This window comes from Hypanus sabinus, chromosome 2 (assembly GCF_030144855.1).
Source record: "Hypanus sabinus isolate sHypSab1 chromosome 2, sHypSab1.hap1, whole genome shotgun sequence".
NCBI classification, from domain to species: Eukaryota; Metazoa; Chordata; class Chondrichthyes; order Myliobatiformes; family Dasyatidae; genus Hypanus; species Hypanus sabinus.
Genome location: NC_082707.1, coordinates 139,830,187 through 139,848,917, shown reverse-complemented (window position 1 = coordinate 139,848,917; position 18,731 = coordinate 139,830,187). Strand labels below are relative to the sequence as shown.

At 38.2% G+C, this 18,731-nt stretch overlaps 1 protein-coding gene across 3 annotated transcripts in view; it reads right to left on the bottom strand.

The window, feature by feature from the left end:
- aqr (aquarius intron-binding spliceosomal factor) overlaps positions 1-18,731 on the bottom strand; it is an 87,733-nt gene that overhangs the window by 25,160 nt on the left and 43,842 nt on the right. For 2 of the 3 annotated variants that reach the window (XM_059955896.1, XM_059955906.1), the window contains exons 15-24: positions 16,988-17,090; positions 16,771-16,891; positions 16,437-16,578; positions 14,460-14,638; positions 13,904-14,071; positions 13,216-13,385; positions 7,967-8,208; positions 7,598-7,741; positions 3,659-3,728; positions 3,459-3,569 (exon numbers count right to left, since the gene is read on the bottom strand). In XM_059955896.1, coding sequence (XP_059811879.1) covers positions 3,459-3,569; positions 3,659-3,728; positions 7,598-7,741; positions 7,967-8,208; positions 13,216-13,385; positions 13,904-14,071; positions 14,460-14,638; positions 16,437-16,578; positions 16,771-16,891; positions 16,988-17,090 — 1,450 coding nt within the window. The remainder of the gene's footprint in view (positions 1-3,458; positions 3,570-3,658; positions 3,729-7,597; positions 7,742-7,966; positions 8,209-13,215; positions 13,386-13,903; positions 14,072-14,459; positions 14,639-16,436; positions 16,579-16,770; positions 16,892-16,987; positions 17,091-18,731) is intronic. The other variant, XM_059955915.1, reaches the window with a different exon arrangement.

Genomic DNA, 18,731 nt, shown 5'->3' with positions numbered 1-18,731 from the left:
AGCAGCTAATCCTGTGGAAGCAACATTCCACAAACAGCAATGGTTTGATGAGTCATAAGACAGTCAGAGCTTCTTTTAAATCAACCGAAAGGACAGATGAGAAAGTGTCTCTGGAGACAATCTTAAAATAACTTGCTAAAAATCTTTCATGATTCTCAACATCTTTCACATAAACTGAAAAACAGACTGTTGCATGACATCTCTGTTAAAAGCAAAAAGGAATAAGCATTTTGTTTGACTGAGTTCAGTCCTATCATGACCTTGACTGATATGTTTTTAGTTCCTCTGCTCCAACTTTTCATGCTTCGTGGAGGCAAGTTCAACTTATTAAGAGCTTGAAGGTTGCTTAGTATCTCCTTTTTTGGTGTTGGCCTTGTGTGTCAAAGCTTAACGAGTTGTCCAAATGTGATGAGCTTTGAGAAGATGTGAGTAATATTTTACTGCAGAAATCAAGCTGTTGAGTTAACGATATAGTACAAAATGCCTTTTTTTTAAAATGCAGAATTTATTTAAGAAATCAATGGATGAACGCCCCAGTGACTGTCATGTAATTGGGAAAAACGACCTACACAATATCCATCATCAGGTACTTAAATAATTTATATTGTGTCTGAAATAACACCAAAGGCTAAACTCAGTAAGTACGTCAACAAATGTGCAGAATGTGTGTGTCAACAAGGTGACATGCATTGTTTCTGGTTCAACCATCTACTAATGTGTAAATATAGGAGTAGGAACCTTCTGGAATTAAAATTCAGTTTTCCAAAGCTAACAGGTATTGTTACATCCATACAACACTGTGTTTAAAGGCAATAACTCCTCCACAAAAACTTGTAGGTTTAATTGTAGCCACAAGAGGAAGTAGGGGTGTTTGAAATCCTGATAAACACACACAAAATGCTGGAGGAACTCAGCTGGTCAGGCAGCATCTATGGAAGGAAATGGAGTCAACATTTTGGGCCTTGGCCCTCTAGAATTGCTGGTGAAGCATGAAACCTTGATGGCACTTTAACTGGGGAAGACTATGCTAAGAATTATGCCACAAATTACCAGATGGCTCAGTACACTTTCTAAGGACAAGACAATCCTTAAATATCTTGATGCAATAGAGTATCGAGAGATTGGGCCAGATTGTACTGACTTCAGCCAATGGTTCTGATCAGACACTAGAATTTTGCTGTTAAAACTGAAATAAGTTCAATTTCAAGTTTAATTATCATTCAATCATACATGAATACCCATGAATACAGCCAAATAAAACAGCACACCTCAGGGGCCAGGATGCAAAACACAGTAACAATTGTCATTCACAGCACAAGCCACACATAGCACATGTAAGATAGGAGTGCACATACGGTCACACAAAAAAACCCAATATGGCCGAAGTCCAAGCGCCATGTCCTGTAGATTGATGGTGCATAGATGTTGTCCACATGAAGAAGCCTGCAGCAGGCTGATCATCACGCACTAGTGCAGCCACAGACAACTGTAAACCAGTTTGTCTTCAACCAAGGGAACAATGAAGGGCAGTACCAACAGAAGGGGCCAGACCCCACCCTAGTAAGGACTCCAGAGTGCCTGCCACGCCTCTATTCTCTTCCACTCCTCTTTTGCCGTCTCTCCTCTGGGCATTGCAACAGACAACTTTCTAAGGTGCTATTACTGAAGCAACACAGCTCCCCTGCTGTCAGTCTCACCAATTAACCAGACTTGCAGCATTCTAAATTACCAATGTCCAACGGGGTCTTGCAGTCACAAGAAAAACATGCAAGACTATCACTCGCACCATTTGTTAGACCATGCATCGACTCCAACACCTTCCCAGAGTAAGCAGCAACACAGCCCAAAACAACTCCCGTTCCCTCACTATCAAGCCCACTATCACTAGTGGGGTAAACACTCAATACTCGATGTTCTTAGTATCCAGCAGTGCCTTGTGACCATCAGAAAGACATAAAAGACGAACAACTACACCACTGGTTGGTCCCAGAGTGGCTGCTGCAACCACGCGCACCGCCATCTGAGCAGAATGGTAAGCTGCACGATTATGCATAGCCTCTGTAAGAACACAAGTTCAGGAGTTACCCCATCAACAGAGCAAGTCAGAGCACTCTGCTGGAGTCAAGCCTTGATAAGACAACCAGGCACGATCTAGAATACTCTGCCAGATCTGACCTGATACTTTATCTCAGGCCCCACTAATTTTGACAGGGATCACAGGGCAAAGGGTGAGAAGGCCAAGGTTATCCTTTAAGAAAACATTTCACTTGTTTGGTTTAATTATTTCATTTGCATATTTGATTTTTTTAAGTTAACAGCACTACCTTGGTCATTCATAAATATCTTGAATCAATGGAATGGCTATTGCACTTGGTTTTACCTCACTGCAGAATAAGGATTTTAAACTGACCTCTGATCAATTCATGCCCAGAATACCAATAATTTTCAATATACTGTCTGACAGATAATCATTTTGACAAAAAAAAAGAAACTTTTTTTAAAATAAGAAGGGAAGTCAGGCGTCAACAGTACTGGGAGGAAGAAATCCAAATTAATTAGAAAACATTAAATTTTACTATCTTAGGAAAGAAGTGGATTGACCCAACAAACTTCACTTCAATAAAGGTTACAAACAGGTATTTCTACCTCATAACTTACTTAATCTTGACATGAAAAAGAAATACATATTCTATTTATAATAGAATTGCATAAGTATAAAGCAAACCAGTGTATCCTATTCTTTTTCATTTACCAGTTAATCAAAGGTACTTTTCAGGATTTTAAACTATACTCATTAAAATCACACATTTAAAATAGTCATCTAAACACTGAAATCACAGGCTTTAAAACAATAGGAATGCATGCAAACTGTCCCAAACACTGCTAGATTGCTTGCAATCTATTTTTGAATCTAGTTTAATTGTGAGGAGAAGCTTTTCCAGTGCTGGTCATTAAGGTTGTGGAAAATAGAACCTAAACTTGCTTCCTTGGGAATAACCCTATGTGATAAACTTCTAAATTCAGAAACTATGTGCGTGGCTAACATGTTGGGGTACAGAAAAAGCAAAATCTGACTTATGCCACTTAGAACCACTTGTGAAAATCTAAGCATGTTTTTGGGTAGACTGAAATGCATTTACTTTCATATGCCTGACTAAGGGTGCAAGGAACTGACAATGGATAGTCAAGATGGAAAAGAAAATATTATTTAGGTTCAAGCACATCCACCATCAGCATCCTAGCAAAATAAATGAGGTTTTCATTTGAATAAATCAAAACAGGTTACAGCATTTTAAGTCAGAAGTAAAATATTCTCAAGGTATTATTTATTTTGTCGGGACAATACATGAACAACTTATAATTAATAAATAACAGCTTTATTACCTTCATTAAATTTTCTCAAGCTTGACAGCATGTGATTTGAATAAATACATAAATTGCACTTATTGTGAAGGTACCTGGTTGGAATGGGTCACAATGAGAGTCCTTTGCTCTGGAAAGTTATGATACAGATTAGAAATTATCTGCACGGCCACATCAGTTTTTCCTGTACCTGGTGGTCCTACAACCTGAAACGTACAACAAGCAGCAGAATTAACTTTGCCCACAGAATTGGTTAAAATTAGAAAAGTTTGAATAAGGAAGAGCAAAATTATACCATTGTAAGGCCTGGTTGCATGCCAGCTCGAATTGCTTCTATCTGTGTAGGTGTAAATTGAATTGTGTTTCTGAAATTAAAAGATGGAATGTAGATAAAAATGTGCTTATAAACAACATACACATTGAAATCACAAGAAAAAATATCAGTTGGATTTACTAGTTTGCTTGTCCTGTGTTCAGGGGTCACAGCACCCTCAGTGTCCAAATTCTCCATTTCCGGATCTCCCACATCTCTTCATAAGATATAGTCATATCTGCCTTCCACAGCCGTTCTTTCGCTATCATGTTTCTGAGTTGATGTTCTAATACTCTCACTGTTGCTAACAAACCCTATTTTTAAACTCAACTGTCCAAAATGCTTCCTCCCACCCACTGATAGCTTAGACTTTTTAATACAGTTGAGTGCTGATAAGGTGAATTCCATTTGTCCTAAGTAGTAGCTGACCTTAAACAGGGATGTGACCCTGCTCCTGGAGGGCTAACGTGGTATTTATTCACCGGTTTTCTAACTTTTCCATTCATCAAACACATTAATTTGTTAAAAATGTATTACATTCCACAATTTCAGAATCACAATTACTTAATTGCCAGTATATGAAACATATCAGAATTGATTATGGTTTGATGCCAAGCATAAAATACAAGACAATACAATACAATACCTTAAGAGACAAACCAATACAGATAACCCAATAGTATCCAATAATTTACAAGACAATAGTGCGAACGGTCATGAGCAGTCAATGATTTTCAAAGGAACAATTAACAAGATATTTTAAAAAAAAGACAGGAAGGAACTAATTTGAAGAAAACATTCTGCAGGGTAAAATAACTAATCAAATATATTCACTTAGATGGTTGCAAGAAGCTTGCAAATGCTAACATTTCTATGAAAGGGAACATAGCCACCACCATTCTCTGACATTGCCAAGCCATTTGGAAACAATCTAATGTCCTAAACACAGAAGAAAATACAGAAACAGATTCCTTAACCATGAGATGAAGTCTTCACACTTTCTTGCTTGCTTCAAAATATAAAATTTGTAATATTAAACATCCAATTTGAAATAGAAGAAAATGAAGTAGAACATTACTGGGAAATGCTGATTTTTTTTAAAAATCAGAACAGTAAAAAATATTTAGTTTGGTATGTTGAACATTTAGTTAGAAAATGTTAGGAAAGGTAACTGTGATTCAGGGATTTACTTTAAAAACAATAGACAAGAAATAAATATTTTGGTAGGAGTTGTAACAGTCTATTTTAAAAGTGCTTCGGCTGTTTTACTGCTAATACCTCCAGTCAAGTACCCCGAGGATACAGTTGTCAGTTAGTGAGTGAATCCATACAACAGAAAAACCCACCCCTAGTTTTCCTTGCCAAGTTGGCATTTACCAGAGGTAGACAAAATCATTGCAGAGCTCTATGGAAATGGAACAGCATTGCTATGCTGAAAACACCATGTGTTGTGTGGGAATAAATTTATGTAAGCTAAAATTCTAGCAGCTTAAACTAGACGTTGATCAGCACAGCAGTCGGATTCTATCACAATCAATAGCCTGATGGAATAAAGTTACCATCTTCATGGATGCCAATCGGGTTCAATAAGCAGTGCTGGGCACCTTGAAGGGAGTACTGAGAAGTGCCACTAAAATAATTAGTCAAGATATGAATAACTACAACACAAGGCTACATAAATGATGAATAGCAAAAGCGTCATTCTATCAATAGGGGCATGTGATTCCACCCTCAATAGATTCTAAAGTTCAATGTTGCCCTTAATTAACTCAGAGGTTAATAAACATCCATATTTGTGAAAATGATGCTTAGAATATAAATGCATAAGAGAAAGGTGAAGGGATTGTAACTACTTTATGATAATAGAACTAAATGAGTAATTCATCTTAGCTTCCTCCTGAAGTCAGTCTTCAATTTGATTTATTCCAGGTCATAAGATGAAGTTTATTATCCTAATGCAGGCAATAAGATTAGCATAGATCCTAGCCATAGGTCAGCATGGATGTGGTGGGCCAAAGGGCCGGTTTCTGTGCTGTATAAGTTTATGAAATTGAGGAGAATACTAGAAACAGCAAAGGCCATAAACCTTGATTTGGTGCTGGCTACAGTGATGAAGTGCCAATAATTCTGTTACAATGGCTACATCACTAGCATCTGTGGCACAGTGTTGCAAAGTTTTCTATGTTAAATACGAGCAAATGCAGGATAACTGGCCAGTCGTTGTCGCACCAGCTACCCTCAACATCAATCAAAGTATTGACTGAAGCTATTGATAAGTGTTTTCAGATAGCACTAAGTTATCATTAACCAGTTTGGACTACCCCCCAGGAGTATTTGGCTCCAAACTTCATTACAGCCTAGATCCAAGCACAAACAGATGAATTCCATGGTGAAGCACATGAATGACCTGAGTATTAAAACAGCATGCATCCTTCCCATTCATGTCCACTGACTTTAATATTGCAAGGGAATCAAATCAGGGAACCCTTGCAAAATTAAAGCCAGTGGACGTGAGAGGGAAAGATAACCACAAATGCAGTTACAAAAAGCAGTAAAGAAAATTATTAGAGGATAATTGTGCAGGAGTTCAAGGATATGTCATTGGTCCAACAACCTTCAGTTGTTTCATCAATGACTCTCATTTGAACTTCCCTTTATCGTAAACGTGGATGCAGTGTTCAGCTCTTACTGCAACTGTCCAGGCAAGACGCATCTTGTCCACAGGCATCAATTCCTGGACAATATTTAGATTTTTGCTATGAAGTGGCAAGCAAATGTTATGCTTCAATAATCAGGCACCTGATCATGTCCTTCTGGCAAGTCTGTTCAGCTCCCCATTCCCCCATCTGGGATCACCAAAAAATCAGTAAGTTTATAGGACTTAACACAAAATAATCACTCAGAGATAAAACATTCTGCCGAGTTTCTCCCAACTTTTAAGACTTTCCACTATCTACAAGGCACAAATCAGGAGGATCCCAGAACACTTCCCACTTCCCTGGATGACAACAGGTAAACTACTCACCAAACCTCAATAAGCAGTGTAAAGCTAAATGTTACACTGGAATCTCATCCAGCAAGTTCAATGATTATTTTCTACGCTCCTATGGACTGTGGCTTCAGGTGTGGCTGCACGAACTAAGACAAAAGCTAAAGTGAACTCTGCCAAAGAGACTTCACTTACCTGTCTTGTATAGAAATGTACAGGAATTCCTTCATCACTGTGTGAAAAAGTTTTTACTCTCGATCCATAATCAACACATGCATTGCAGTGACTTAAGGCTACAGCTCAACATATTTAAGAGAAATTAGAGAAAGACAAGACATGTTGGTTTTGCCAGCAGTGCCAACAATCAAAACTACAAAGGAGGAAATTAGACCATTATGTGTAGTTTTCAGCACTCGGTTATCCTGAAGTTAGTGGAACCATGATCAAAGGTACAAAGCTACCTCTCAAGATAGATTGAGAAGATTTAGATTTTTCTTTTTGGAGAGAAGAGAAAAAGATGAAACAATTTGGATGTTGAAAATTGTGCAAAATTTTTGAAAGGAAATGACTCCCCCACCCACTGATGACATTTTCAGATTAATTATAACAAAAGGGGAAAATTTACAAACAGTATTTTCATATTTGGAGTTGATACAACTTACTTAGGGCAGAAGAGTTGGATCAGTACAACAAAGCTTTAAAAGATCAAACTGAGCAGGTATTTAGGGGGAAATAGACAAAGGTATGGGCATGGAGATAAAGAACAGAGACAGGGAAATGAGGAGCTGAGACAGGGTAATGGCACCCATTTATGTAAATGCAAACGAGAATTAATGAACAAGTCTAGCAGCAAGTTTAGTAATAAAAAGAGCTCAATGAAGCTATCAAATTAGCTAAATTAGCTAAAGGACTGGAAATTACATGGCCTTTACCTCTTGGGTTGATTGTAGGGATAAGGTCCTCTATTTGGAATTACATGAGGTTCAACAGTAAGTGTCTGATTCTCTTCTGTCTCGTCACCCGCACTCTCTCCTTTTCGTTTTGTCCCTTTACCAGTGTGCACTGAGAATGTGATCCTGAATTTTCAGAGGAGAAAAATATTCATATTTTGCCTTAAAAGATTATAACATATTTCACTTACTGGATAATTATTCTGCATTATGCTTTAATGATGCATAACTCCTGCAAGCTGATATGGCAAGACCACAACAAAATACTGATAATTAGAGAAAACCCTGGAGATTTTAGTATTTATATTTGCAAAAGAACTCTGTACAAAACATATTAAACTATTCTTTTACCTGAAAGGAGGTTTCTGCAGAGCAGAGCCTTCTACTGTTGATTTAATTGTACACCCAGGAAAACTAGCTTTCAGGTGATCCATTGAGAAGAAGGTGTCATTAAAGTCCAGCGAGGCAATCTGATTTGGCATTTTAGAATAATGAGCACTTCCTGGATCTCCATATCCAAGGATAATGTCATGAAGCCAGTCAGGAACGACACACTCTGTGTTCATTAGGTGCCGGATAGTCTCAAGCACTGCCTGGAAATTAAATAATTTTTTTTACAAAGTCACTCCAATCAAAAGCAACCACATGAAATACAAAGGAAATACTTGCTTAAAGTTAAGACCTAACCATTGATTTAACATGAATAAGCGGGAAAGCATAGCGTTATACTTACGACATCCATAAATAATGTGGTAATTCCAGAGAATATTATTACTATAATAAACACTGAGCTCTTCTTTAAATTTTACAAGTTTTGGGGTCTAATTATTTATGAGAGAAAATGGAACAAAAGTCGTAACTCCTTTGATGACAATGGAAACCGTGAATATGATCAGGTGAAATCTTCAAGAAAAACCAGGCTAAATGTAGTTAGTTTACAGGGAAAGTGAACAGGCAGAGAATATGAGAATAGAATGGAAGTTAACATAAAATGGAGCCCAAAAATCATCCATAATTATAGGAATAATAAGCAGATGGTGAGTGGCACATTGGGAGCTACAAGAGACAAAGTAGATGACATTTGGTCAAAGGCACCAAGCAAGATTAGAATACCCAACAGACTGAATGAACTCCTCCTGTGTCTAAACAACTTAGGCTATGTCCACACTACACTGGATAAATCCGTAACCAAAGCTTTTTCTCTTCGTTTTTCCCTCCATCCACACTAAAACGGTGTTTTTGTCCCCCAAAACAGAGCTTTTCAGAAACGCTCTCCAAAGTGTGTATTTTTGAAAACGCTGCTTGGGCAGATCAGTGTGGACGGGGTAACCGGAGAAATCTGAAAACACTGTCAGACAGCAGCGTGCCATTTCATTGTTTTCTTGAACGCAACCTAACAACTTGATTAAAATTTTTGAAAAGGTGGCATAGGTAAAAGATGAAGGTGGAGCTATGAATGTTGTCTACAAAGAATTTTGTAAAGCATTTGCTAAATCCCTTATGGGAGGCTCATCTAGAAAATTAAAGTGCAAGGGATCCATAGGGAATTGACTGTTTGAATTCAGAGTTGACTTCCTGTAAAAGACAGGGTGGAGTGGTCAATGGTATTTATTCTGACTGGAGTTGTGTGACTCATGGTGTTCTGCAGAGACTTCTGCTGTTTGTAATATACACTCAGTAAAATGTCTAATCAACTAATCATGATGAATAGCACACACTGCAATGTTAATTTGGACATCCAGGCATTTACTTAAGTGATTAAAATCAAGGATGGGAGCATTCATTTTGAAAAGTTGTTGGGCTCAAAGGAGATGCAATACCATGAGGGAACTGGAAATAAGGACAAGACTACTACTTAGTTGGATGCCAATGGAGGTCAGCCAAATTGCAGTGGAAGTCAAATCTATAAGCAATGACGATATGAAGGATAAAAGAAGTGGATGAACTGAGGCATATTCAGAAGCAGGCAGTCCAAATGACAACATGGATAAATGACTTGAAACTCATTTCACATTTAAGTACAACACAAATGTCAGGATCAGTCTGATTCAGTTCCACAGTAGGTCACAAGCCTTGTGGTCAACATGAGCTTGATGAGATACGTTGGGAAAGATGCAAGTTCAGAGCAAGGACAGAGATAAGCCTTACAAAATTTTGCCTAACTGGCTTGAAAAACAGCAAAGGCAGTTGCTGAGAGTCCTTAGGTGCAATGATGTACCCATGAGTTCTTCATAGTTAGTACTGAAACTAGAGATGCAGGAGAGAGAACAATGTGATGGAATGAGATAACTTGCAAGTTGAAAAACAGAGATTTTGCAGTCCTAAAGATGCTGGATCCCAAAAAGCACTTTATGTGGTTTAGCCAGATCTGCTAATCCAATTATCTATCATCATTTAAGTCTATATTTAAGTGCTCGAATTCAAGAAGACAAAGTCAAAAACTGCAAATACCAGAAATTGTGTATTTTAAGGAGACTGAGGACTGAAATTCAAACAGGGTGCATAATTAGATAGGTAGCTGCAGAAATGTTGCCCAAATGGAGGTATAAAGACATACAAAGTAAAACTCAGATATTCTAGCATCCAATTATTTAGAAATCCTGACCACCTGATATCTGGCTTACTTATTAGGCAGACATAGGAGCAAGGGATCTTGACTGCAAATACAATGTCCAGCTAGAGCCAGCACAATAGAATACGGCCAAGGCCAAGGTCTAGACTGTGAGACAGTTAGGTGGCTTGAGCTGGGTATTGGGGGTCTACAATGACACAATACATAAACTCACCATTAAGTATTATGAAAATGTTAGTTAGTTCTGTCTTAAATAAGTTAACTAAATAAAACACAAAAATCTACGTTTTGTTCTGAAGGAATACATGTCATTTTTAAATTTTATATTCAATTAATCAAAGTTATACCTTGCTAACAACGATTACATTAATTTACTCTGGAGACCACAAGTGATTTTTGAAATGAAGAAGCTTTAAATGACAAAAGCTTTGTGACTTCAGTTGAGTTTTCTTCTGCCCTTTTATTCTGAACCTCAATTTCTTGTTGATCCCTCCTGCTCTGAGTGTAGAGGGTTACATTCTTCTTTCTGGGTGATGGGAAGCATGGTTACCAGTTTTGAAAAATTGCAACCACTCCAGTGAAATAGGTCTTAACTGGAACCAACTGCTCTCTATGATGCAAGTTCAGAAATTAAGCAGTATTCTTAAAAGTAGTCATCAACATGTGATAAAGTACCAACGAACTTCAGTGGCAAAAGAGAAGTTAGAGACCAAGTGATTGAGAAATGCTTATATCTCTTATGTTGACAAACATGTGATGCTCCAAGATAGTTATTTTTTGTTTCATTTTCAAGCAGGAAGTTGTACAACATCTAAGCAAGACAAAGTTCATCATCCCCCCATCTGGTAATTACAAAGAACACACTCTTTCTTGCAGAACTCTCTAGGACCACTGGCAATATATAATTAAATGGCTCACTTGCCATTTGAGAAACATACATACGGATTTTACACTAAAGTCACATATGAGAAAAACAATCACAGGAATGTACAGTGGTGCTAGAAAGTATGTGAACACTGTAGAATTTTCTCTATTTCTGCATAAATATTACCTAAAGTGTGATCAGATCTTCATAAAAGTCCCAAAACTAGATGAAGAAAACCCAATTAAATAAAAAACACAGAAAACATTATACTTGTTCATTCACAAAATGCTGGTGGAACTCTGCAGGCATGGCAGCATCTATAAGAAGAAGCACTGTCGACATTTCGGGATGAGTCCTGATGAAGAGTCTCGGCCCGAAACGTCGACAGTGCTTCTTCCTATAGATGCTGCCTGGCCGGCTGAGTTCCACCAGCATTTTGTGTGTGTTGCTTGAATTTCCAGTATCTGCAGATTTCTGTGTGTTTGCAATACTTGTTCATTTATTTATTGTGAAAATTTATCCATTATTACATGTATTTGTTGGAAAAAATGTGAACCTTTGCTTTCAGTAACCAGTGTGACCCCCTTGTACAGCAATAACTTCAAACGTTTTTGGTAACTATTGATCAGTCCTGCACATCTGCTTGGAGGAATTTTAGACCATTCCTCCATACAAAACTGTTTCAGTTCATCAGTATTTCTGGGGTACCTTGCATGAACAGCCCTCTTCAGGTCATGCCACAGAATCTCAATTAGGTTAAGATCTAGACTCTGACTTGGCCATTTCAAAACATGAATTTTTTTTCTTTTTAAACCATTCTGTTGTTGATTTATTCCTGTGTTTCTAATCATTGTCTTGTTACATTATCCAACTTCTATTAAGTTTCAGGTGACAGACAGCTACCCTGACATTCTCCTACAAAATGTCTTAATACAATTTTGAATTCATTGCTTCCTTAAGCTGCTCAGACCCTGAGGCAGCAAAGCAGTTCCAAACCATCACACTCTTTCCACCATGTTTCTAGGTTAAGAGATTTTGGTTTTGGTGTGCAGTGTCCTTTTCCCTCCAAACATAATGTGCATTTCTGGCAAAAAGTTCAACTTTAGTCTCATCTGTCCACAGAATATTGTCCCAGAAGTGTTGTGAAACATACACTTGGTCTTTGCAAATTTGAGATATGCAGCATTTTTTTTTTTGGAGAGCAGTGGTTTTCTCCACGGTGTCCTTCCATGAACACCATTCTTGTTGAGTGCTTTTCATATAGTGGACACATGAACAGAGACTTTAATAAGTTCTAAAGATTCCTATAGATCTTCTGCTGTAACTGGGTTACTTTATGATCTTTGCAGGATGCCCACTCCATTTGGAGACAATTTCACATACTGAGGGCTGACGAATGCTCAGGTCTTTAAAAATGCTTTTGTAGCCTTTTACTACTTCATGCATCTCTACAGTTCTTCTTCTAAGATCCTCTGAAAGTTGTTTTGATCAAGGCATGGTGCACATTGAGATAGATCTTTGAGAAGCGCAGTTTCTGTCAGTAACCTGACTTTGTGTGTCTCTTTTAAAGAGCAGGGCACCTCTACAACCCACACCTCCAATCTCAACTCTTTGAACATATGACTTCAAATAGCTTTTGTAGAAGGCATTACTCCAGAGGTTCATATAATTTTTTCGAAATTAGACTGTGATTGTTTATATGGTGTACTCAGTATTGACGAGAAGTACAATTGTTCATGTTTTATTAGTTTAGGCAGATTGTGTTTGTCCATTATTGTGACTTAGATGAAGATCAGACCACATTTTATGTAATTAATGCAGAAAACCAGGTAATTGCAAAGGTTCACAAACTTTTTCTTGCAACGGTGTGTTCTCTATAAAATGTGTAAATTCGCCAAGTTTTGAAGACAATGATGTTCTCTGTCCAGATTTTTTAAACTGAATTCAATGTCAAGTGGTAAAAATGAATTCTAATTCTCGGAATTTCCTTCTGTAATATTATTCCTGCTTAGAAAGAGTGTGAGTTTTTACACATTTTCTTTCACATAATCTTGGAAGCAGAAACCATCATGATGATATAAGTTTCCTAATTTGCTTAATTGTTCTAAAGGTCTTCGTCTGTGCTATAGAATACTAGATTTTGACAGATTCAACTAAACTCACCTTGAAGTTATTTTCTTTAGGTTTTCTTCTCATGATAATGTTGAAGGTTTCATAAACATCTTCTGCCCCATTCTGAACTGAAAAAGTCATATCCTGCTGATATTGGTTGGGATCCAGCCATACTCTGTAGGTTCGGGAATCTCCCTTCAGCTTTGGTTTAGGTTCAGGACCTGTGACAAAAACATAATAATCCAAGTTACATTGGAAACATAAGAATATATTTGAGGCATGAAAAATTCAAGTGGATAACAACTAATTCAGTATCAAGTTTCACATCCACAAATTTTACATCTTAATGCACTTTACACGAATATTGTGCTTTTACAGAATAGCCACTCTGCTCTTATTATTAAGGTAGGCACGGTCACCACTTTTGTGAAGAAAATTTCAACAAAAATGGTGATCATTCAGTCATATTGGAAATGTGATTGAAGCCTTGAAATAGAATCTAATCAAAAGACAGCACCTCCACACAGTAGCGTTCCCTTGGAACCGAACTATTAAAATAAGTTCTCTGCTACAGTCCCAGACTGAGGTTTGAACTGGGATCCCTCGCTTCCAAGAACTGGGATCCCTCACTGCCAACTAAAATAAAACAGTAATAAACATGCTATACTAGATACATGCTGGAAATGCTCATTTAAAAAATATCTCATGCTGTTCTGCAAACAAAAGCACAAATCTGTACCTTCTTCAATGACCCGCCCTTTCTCATCTAGCATGCCTTGAATTTCACAACCACGCACATACACAAGTCCAGTTTGCTCGACAAATGGTTGTTTTCGGTCAAATTTTGTGCCATAAGCCAAGACTGGGCGGACAGTTATAAGGAAACAGACATCATGCTTGCGAAGGGCTGCAGATTGAAAAATACAACACATAAATCCAGAAATAAAGAAAACACATATATCACATGGTACTCAAACACAGTCACTGCATCTGCCTAAAGATTTACTGTTTACCATAATATTTTATTAATATGTGTTAACCCAAAAATAATTCAGAAATTTATCAATAAACACATCAGTAATTAGTCTTTGCTCCATTCAGCAAAACCAAAATTCAGATTCATTCATCTCTTGACTTCCTCTGAGTAATTTACTGTTTATAAAAAAAAATGTCTGGAATTGCCTTCTGATTCATTATTTCTATCCCATTTTAATCTGGGAATACTTGTACATATCCCCTGCAAAACAGGAAACAATATTCCATATATCTGCTGGAAAATAAGCCCTTGGAATTACCTTCCCATTCCCCTTTGATTTCATATCGAACATTCAAGTTGATGGTTACATCTGCCCGGACTCTGGCTGGCCAGTTCTCACCGATGTTGGGTTTCGACACTTCTACGATGGAGAATGTGACGATAGGTTGTGCCATTCGAGCCCAGCCACCAAAGACAACACCTCCATACTCTCCTTGCCTGCAATATTAATAAATATATTCAGATACTAAATTCAGGACACGGACTGAAACATTCTCATAGAGTATTTTAGATGTTTTGAAATTCTAACAAAATGCTGGGAGAACCCAGCAGGCCAGGTAGCATCTATGGAAAAAAGTAAACAGTCAATATTTTGGGCCGAGCTCCTTCATCAGGACTCTTAGATGTTGCCTGGCCTGCTGAGTTCCTCCACCACTCTGTGCGTGTTGCTTGGATTTTCAGCATCTGCAGATTTTCTTGTTTGTTTAACATTACAAATTGCTTTGCATCAGTGGACACCAAATTAAGGTAAAGAAGTTATTCTGATCCACATGTTAAATTGTGTAAAAGTATATATTAAAATTTAATAATAAAAGTGAAAGATTTGAACTCATTTTTCAACATTGTATTCCCAGGAGGGGCATCAAGATGTTTCTGAAAAAACAGTACATCTCAATGGAAGTTGCTAGTTTAAATTGGCCATAAATACTGGAAGAACATAGAACATTATATCATAGGAAGGTAGGCAGTCGATAGAGCAAAACTGCAATCAGGTGGATGGGCTGGATGTGTCTATTTTAATGCAAGAAATATCAGGGTGATGAACTTTAAGCATGGATCAATACATGGAACTATGATACTATGGCCATTTCAGAGACGAGGCTGTTACAAAGGCAGGAATGGCTGCTGGATGATCCGGGGTTTAGATGTTTCAAAGGGGACAGGAAGGAAAGTAAAAGAGGTGAGGGCGTGGCATTACTAATGAGGGATAGCTACAGGAGAGAAGACATTCTGGAGGGATCATCCACTGACTCAGTGTGGGTGAAAGTTAGAAAAATGAAGACAGCAATGAACTCTATTGGGAGCTTTCTATAGACTCCCACCTCCCTCAACAGAGACATTGAGGAACAAAGTGGGAAGCAGATTTTGAAAAGGTGAAAAAAATAACAGGGTAGATGTCATGGTGCCTTCAAGCGAAGAGCAGTGGTAGGAAAAAAAATCTGAATTTATCAGATAAAAAAATGACAAATTAGTAAAATAGTAATTAAATTAATTTTGCACAAGGCTCGTGAGTACAGAGAAAATGCAGACTTCTTCTACTTAAGCTCAAAAGTGAAACTGCTCTTATTTTGACTCTGAGGTAAACTGTGCAGTTCAATGCTGTCAGCTGCACAGCAGATACTGGACGATGTAACTTCCTCCCATTGTGAAGTGAAGTCAGCAATGTAGCTTCATCAACTATGGAACAGACTCAGACGTGCAATTTCCCAGCCCTTGTGGAGTAGACTGGGCAGCAAAACTCACTCACACTGCAGAATCGACTAGATTCTACAATTGCTTCTGAGGAAAGGATCACACATCCCATCTATGACAGTGAATAGGAATTGATATTGCTCCCACCATGGAGGGGACTAAACAGTGTATCTAACACTAATGCAAAGCAGCAATGTGATTCTGACCCACTGTGGTTCAGACTTGTCTGGGTAACTCCCCAATTATTGTAGAACTGTAGAGGGTAGAGTAACATGCACTGTGGTGTGGGTTGAGTAATGTAACACCTGTGAGCTGTGGGAACCATTAGTGAGGGAATCATTCCCTCTGTATAACAGTTAGCTATTTTACAAATATTAATTTGACATCTTGAACAGATATACAAGGACACTTAAAAGGGAAAGCAATCTGAAGAATTCAAATAAAACGTTTTCAACCAGTCTTAATAGTTTACAGCAGATCCAACAACTGTCAGAAACTGACTTGGAGGGAAAATGCATTTAAATACAGGAACATTAATACCCACCATGGTTTAAGTCTGCTAATTGCATCCTCTACATCCTGCCTAATTTCATATGTAGATTCCAAACGGAAGAGATTAAAATTCCTCAGCAGATAGTCATGTAGAGTCAAGAACTGTAAATTCAGCTTTGGTAATGCAAGGCAGCCTGGCATAACAAAAACATATGGTCAAATCAGATCAGATTAGTTTGTCATATACACTAGGGTACAATGAAATTCTTTGCTTGTGTGAAGCTCAGAGAGTAATATTTTTCCTGTAGGGCATGGATTTTCAACCTAAACGGAACCCAGCAGTGAATAAGAAATAAAAAACTCCACAAGTGCATGATTCATCATACCTTCACCAGAGTAATATTCTGTTGGAACAATATTTTCATCCCAAATAATTTTTTCTGTGGGATAAAGGGGCATTTCATTTAATTGTTGGATTTGAGATGTTCGTCGTTCATGTCGGGACACCTATTAAAAAGAAACAACTTTAAGTGAACAATTTGCTGCATTTAAATCATGTTCCAATATCATGTTGATTAATATTCTCATCACTGAAATACTGACCAACATCTCCAAGAGAAAATCCTTTTCATAACATGTATCCACTTCCTCAGGCAGGGTTGGCAAAAGACAAAGGTATGATGCCACTCTGTGGAGTGTGTTGGGACTGTAATTGGGAAACATGAATAATGTATTTTATATCTGTGTAGAGATCTTCACACAAGCCATGTTTGCACAAGAATAAAACATACAAGAAAGAATGAAGTTGACACTAGCTGACCTGGAAATATCAGCTGAAATGGGCAGAGATCACAACGTGGAACTTTGCTTTCAGAGAGAGCAGGGGAAGGTGGCTAGGCCAGGGGTCGGCAACGTTTACCACTGAAAGAGCCAATATGGACCCATTTCCCACAGAAAAGAAAACACTGGGAGCCACAAAATGAAATAACACTGCATACAACGGGTTTTTTTTGCCTTTATGCTATGTATAAACAAACTATAATGTGTTGCATTTATGAAATTGATGAACTCCTGCAGAGAAAACGAAATTACATTTCTGCATGCAACAAAAACATTTTGAACTCCGAAAAAAAGACGTTGGGTTGAAGGTTACTCGGTAGGTAGCCTACCTTGGATCGAAGAATTAAAAGAAAGCGCGCACTGGCAGGTGTCAGGCATTGGCAGTGGTGATGTATATTAATAGCGATAAAAAAACACGTTGTAGCGGTGTGCTACACGCAGCGCTAAAATAAAGACTGCAGTCAAAGGTAACTTTATTCGAACTAAACAGCCTTGCTTTAAAGCCTCCCTCAACCCGTCCCCGTGGCCGCGGATGCTCCAAAAGACACGTACTCACAAACCCCCGTAGGCTATCTCCCTTAGCCGGAACGGTGGCTAATTGTGAGCCGGTTCGGATGTGCCAGGAAACGGTGTCTCCGCAAAGTTTTCAGATTGTACAAGATCACCATAATCTTCAAATTTCGAATTACATTTCAAAAGCTAACAAACCACGGGGAGCCGCATCACAGAGATCAAAGAGCCGCACGTGGCTCCGGAGCCGCAGGTTGCCGACCTCTGGGCTAGGCGAAAGAGCAGGAAATGGGTGACAGATAATATGCTGCTTTTCCAGATTACTTTGTGCCTTGTTCTAACAGTGCAGTGGACTACAGACAGATCGATCAGAGTGGGAGTGGGATGGAGGAAGTGACTGGCAACTGGAGGCTCCAGCAGACCAAATGCATGTGCACGTTCTGTGAAGAGGAGAACACATAATGGAGTATTGTACAGTATACAGTACACCAGGTTCAAAGAGCAAGCAAATCATACTGTGAGGATATTGGTTCTCTGGATAATGAGAAGGGACATACAAAGAAGAGATATGGACCTCTTGCAATTGTATGGAAAAATCACACAAGACCTGGAATGGTTGGAGGAGATAGAAGAGTTACCCATGGAATTGTAAAGGGAATGTTGGATGAGGAGGGAAGAAGTATATTATGGGGGAATCTTGTTGGATCTGTCAGAAATTACTAAAGAAGATTGGTTGAGTGCTGAAACTGACGATGTGGAAAGTGAAGACTCAGGGAACACTGTTCTTGCTTCATGTAGGAGAAGGGATGAGAATAGATGCACTGGATAAAAGACAAGACATGTTCAAAAGCTCTGTTGACTATGATAGAGTGGAAATTATGGTCTAGAAAGAAGCCTGGTGGGCCTGACCTGGTGTTCACTTCCTACACTCAACATTTCGTGGATTTTCATGTCCTTTTGTGTTCTCTCCAAATGTGTTTGCTGAATTATCAACCAG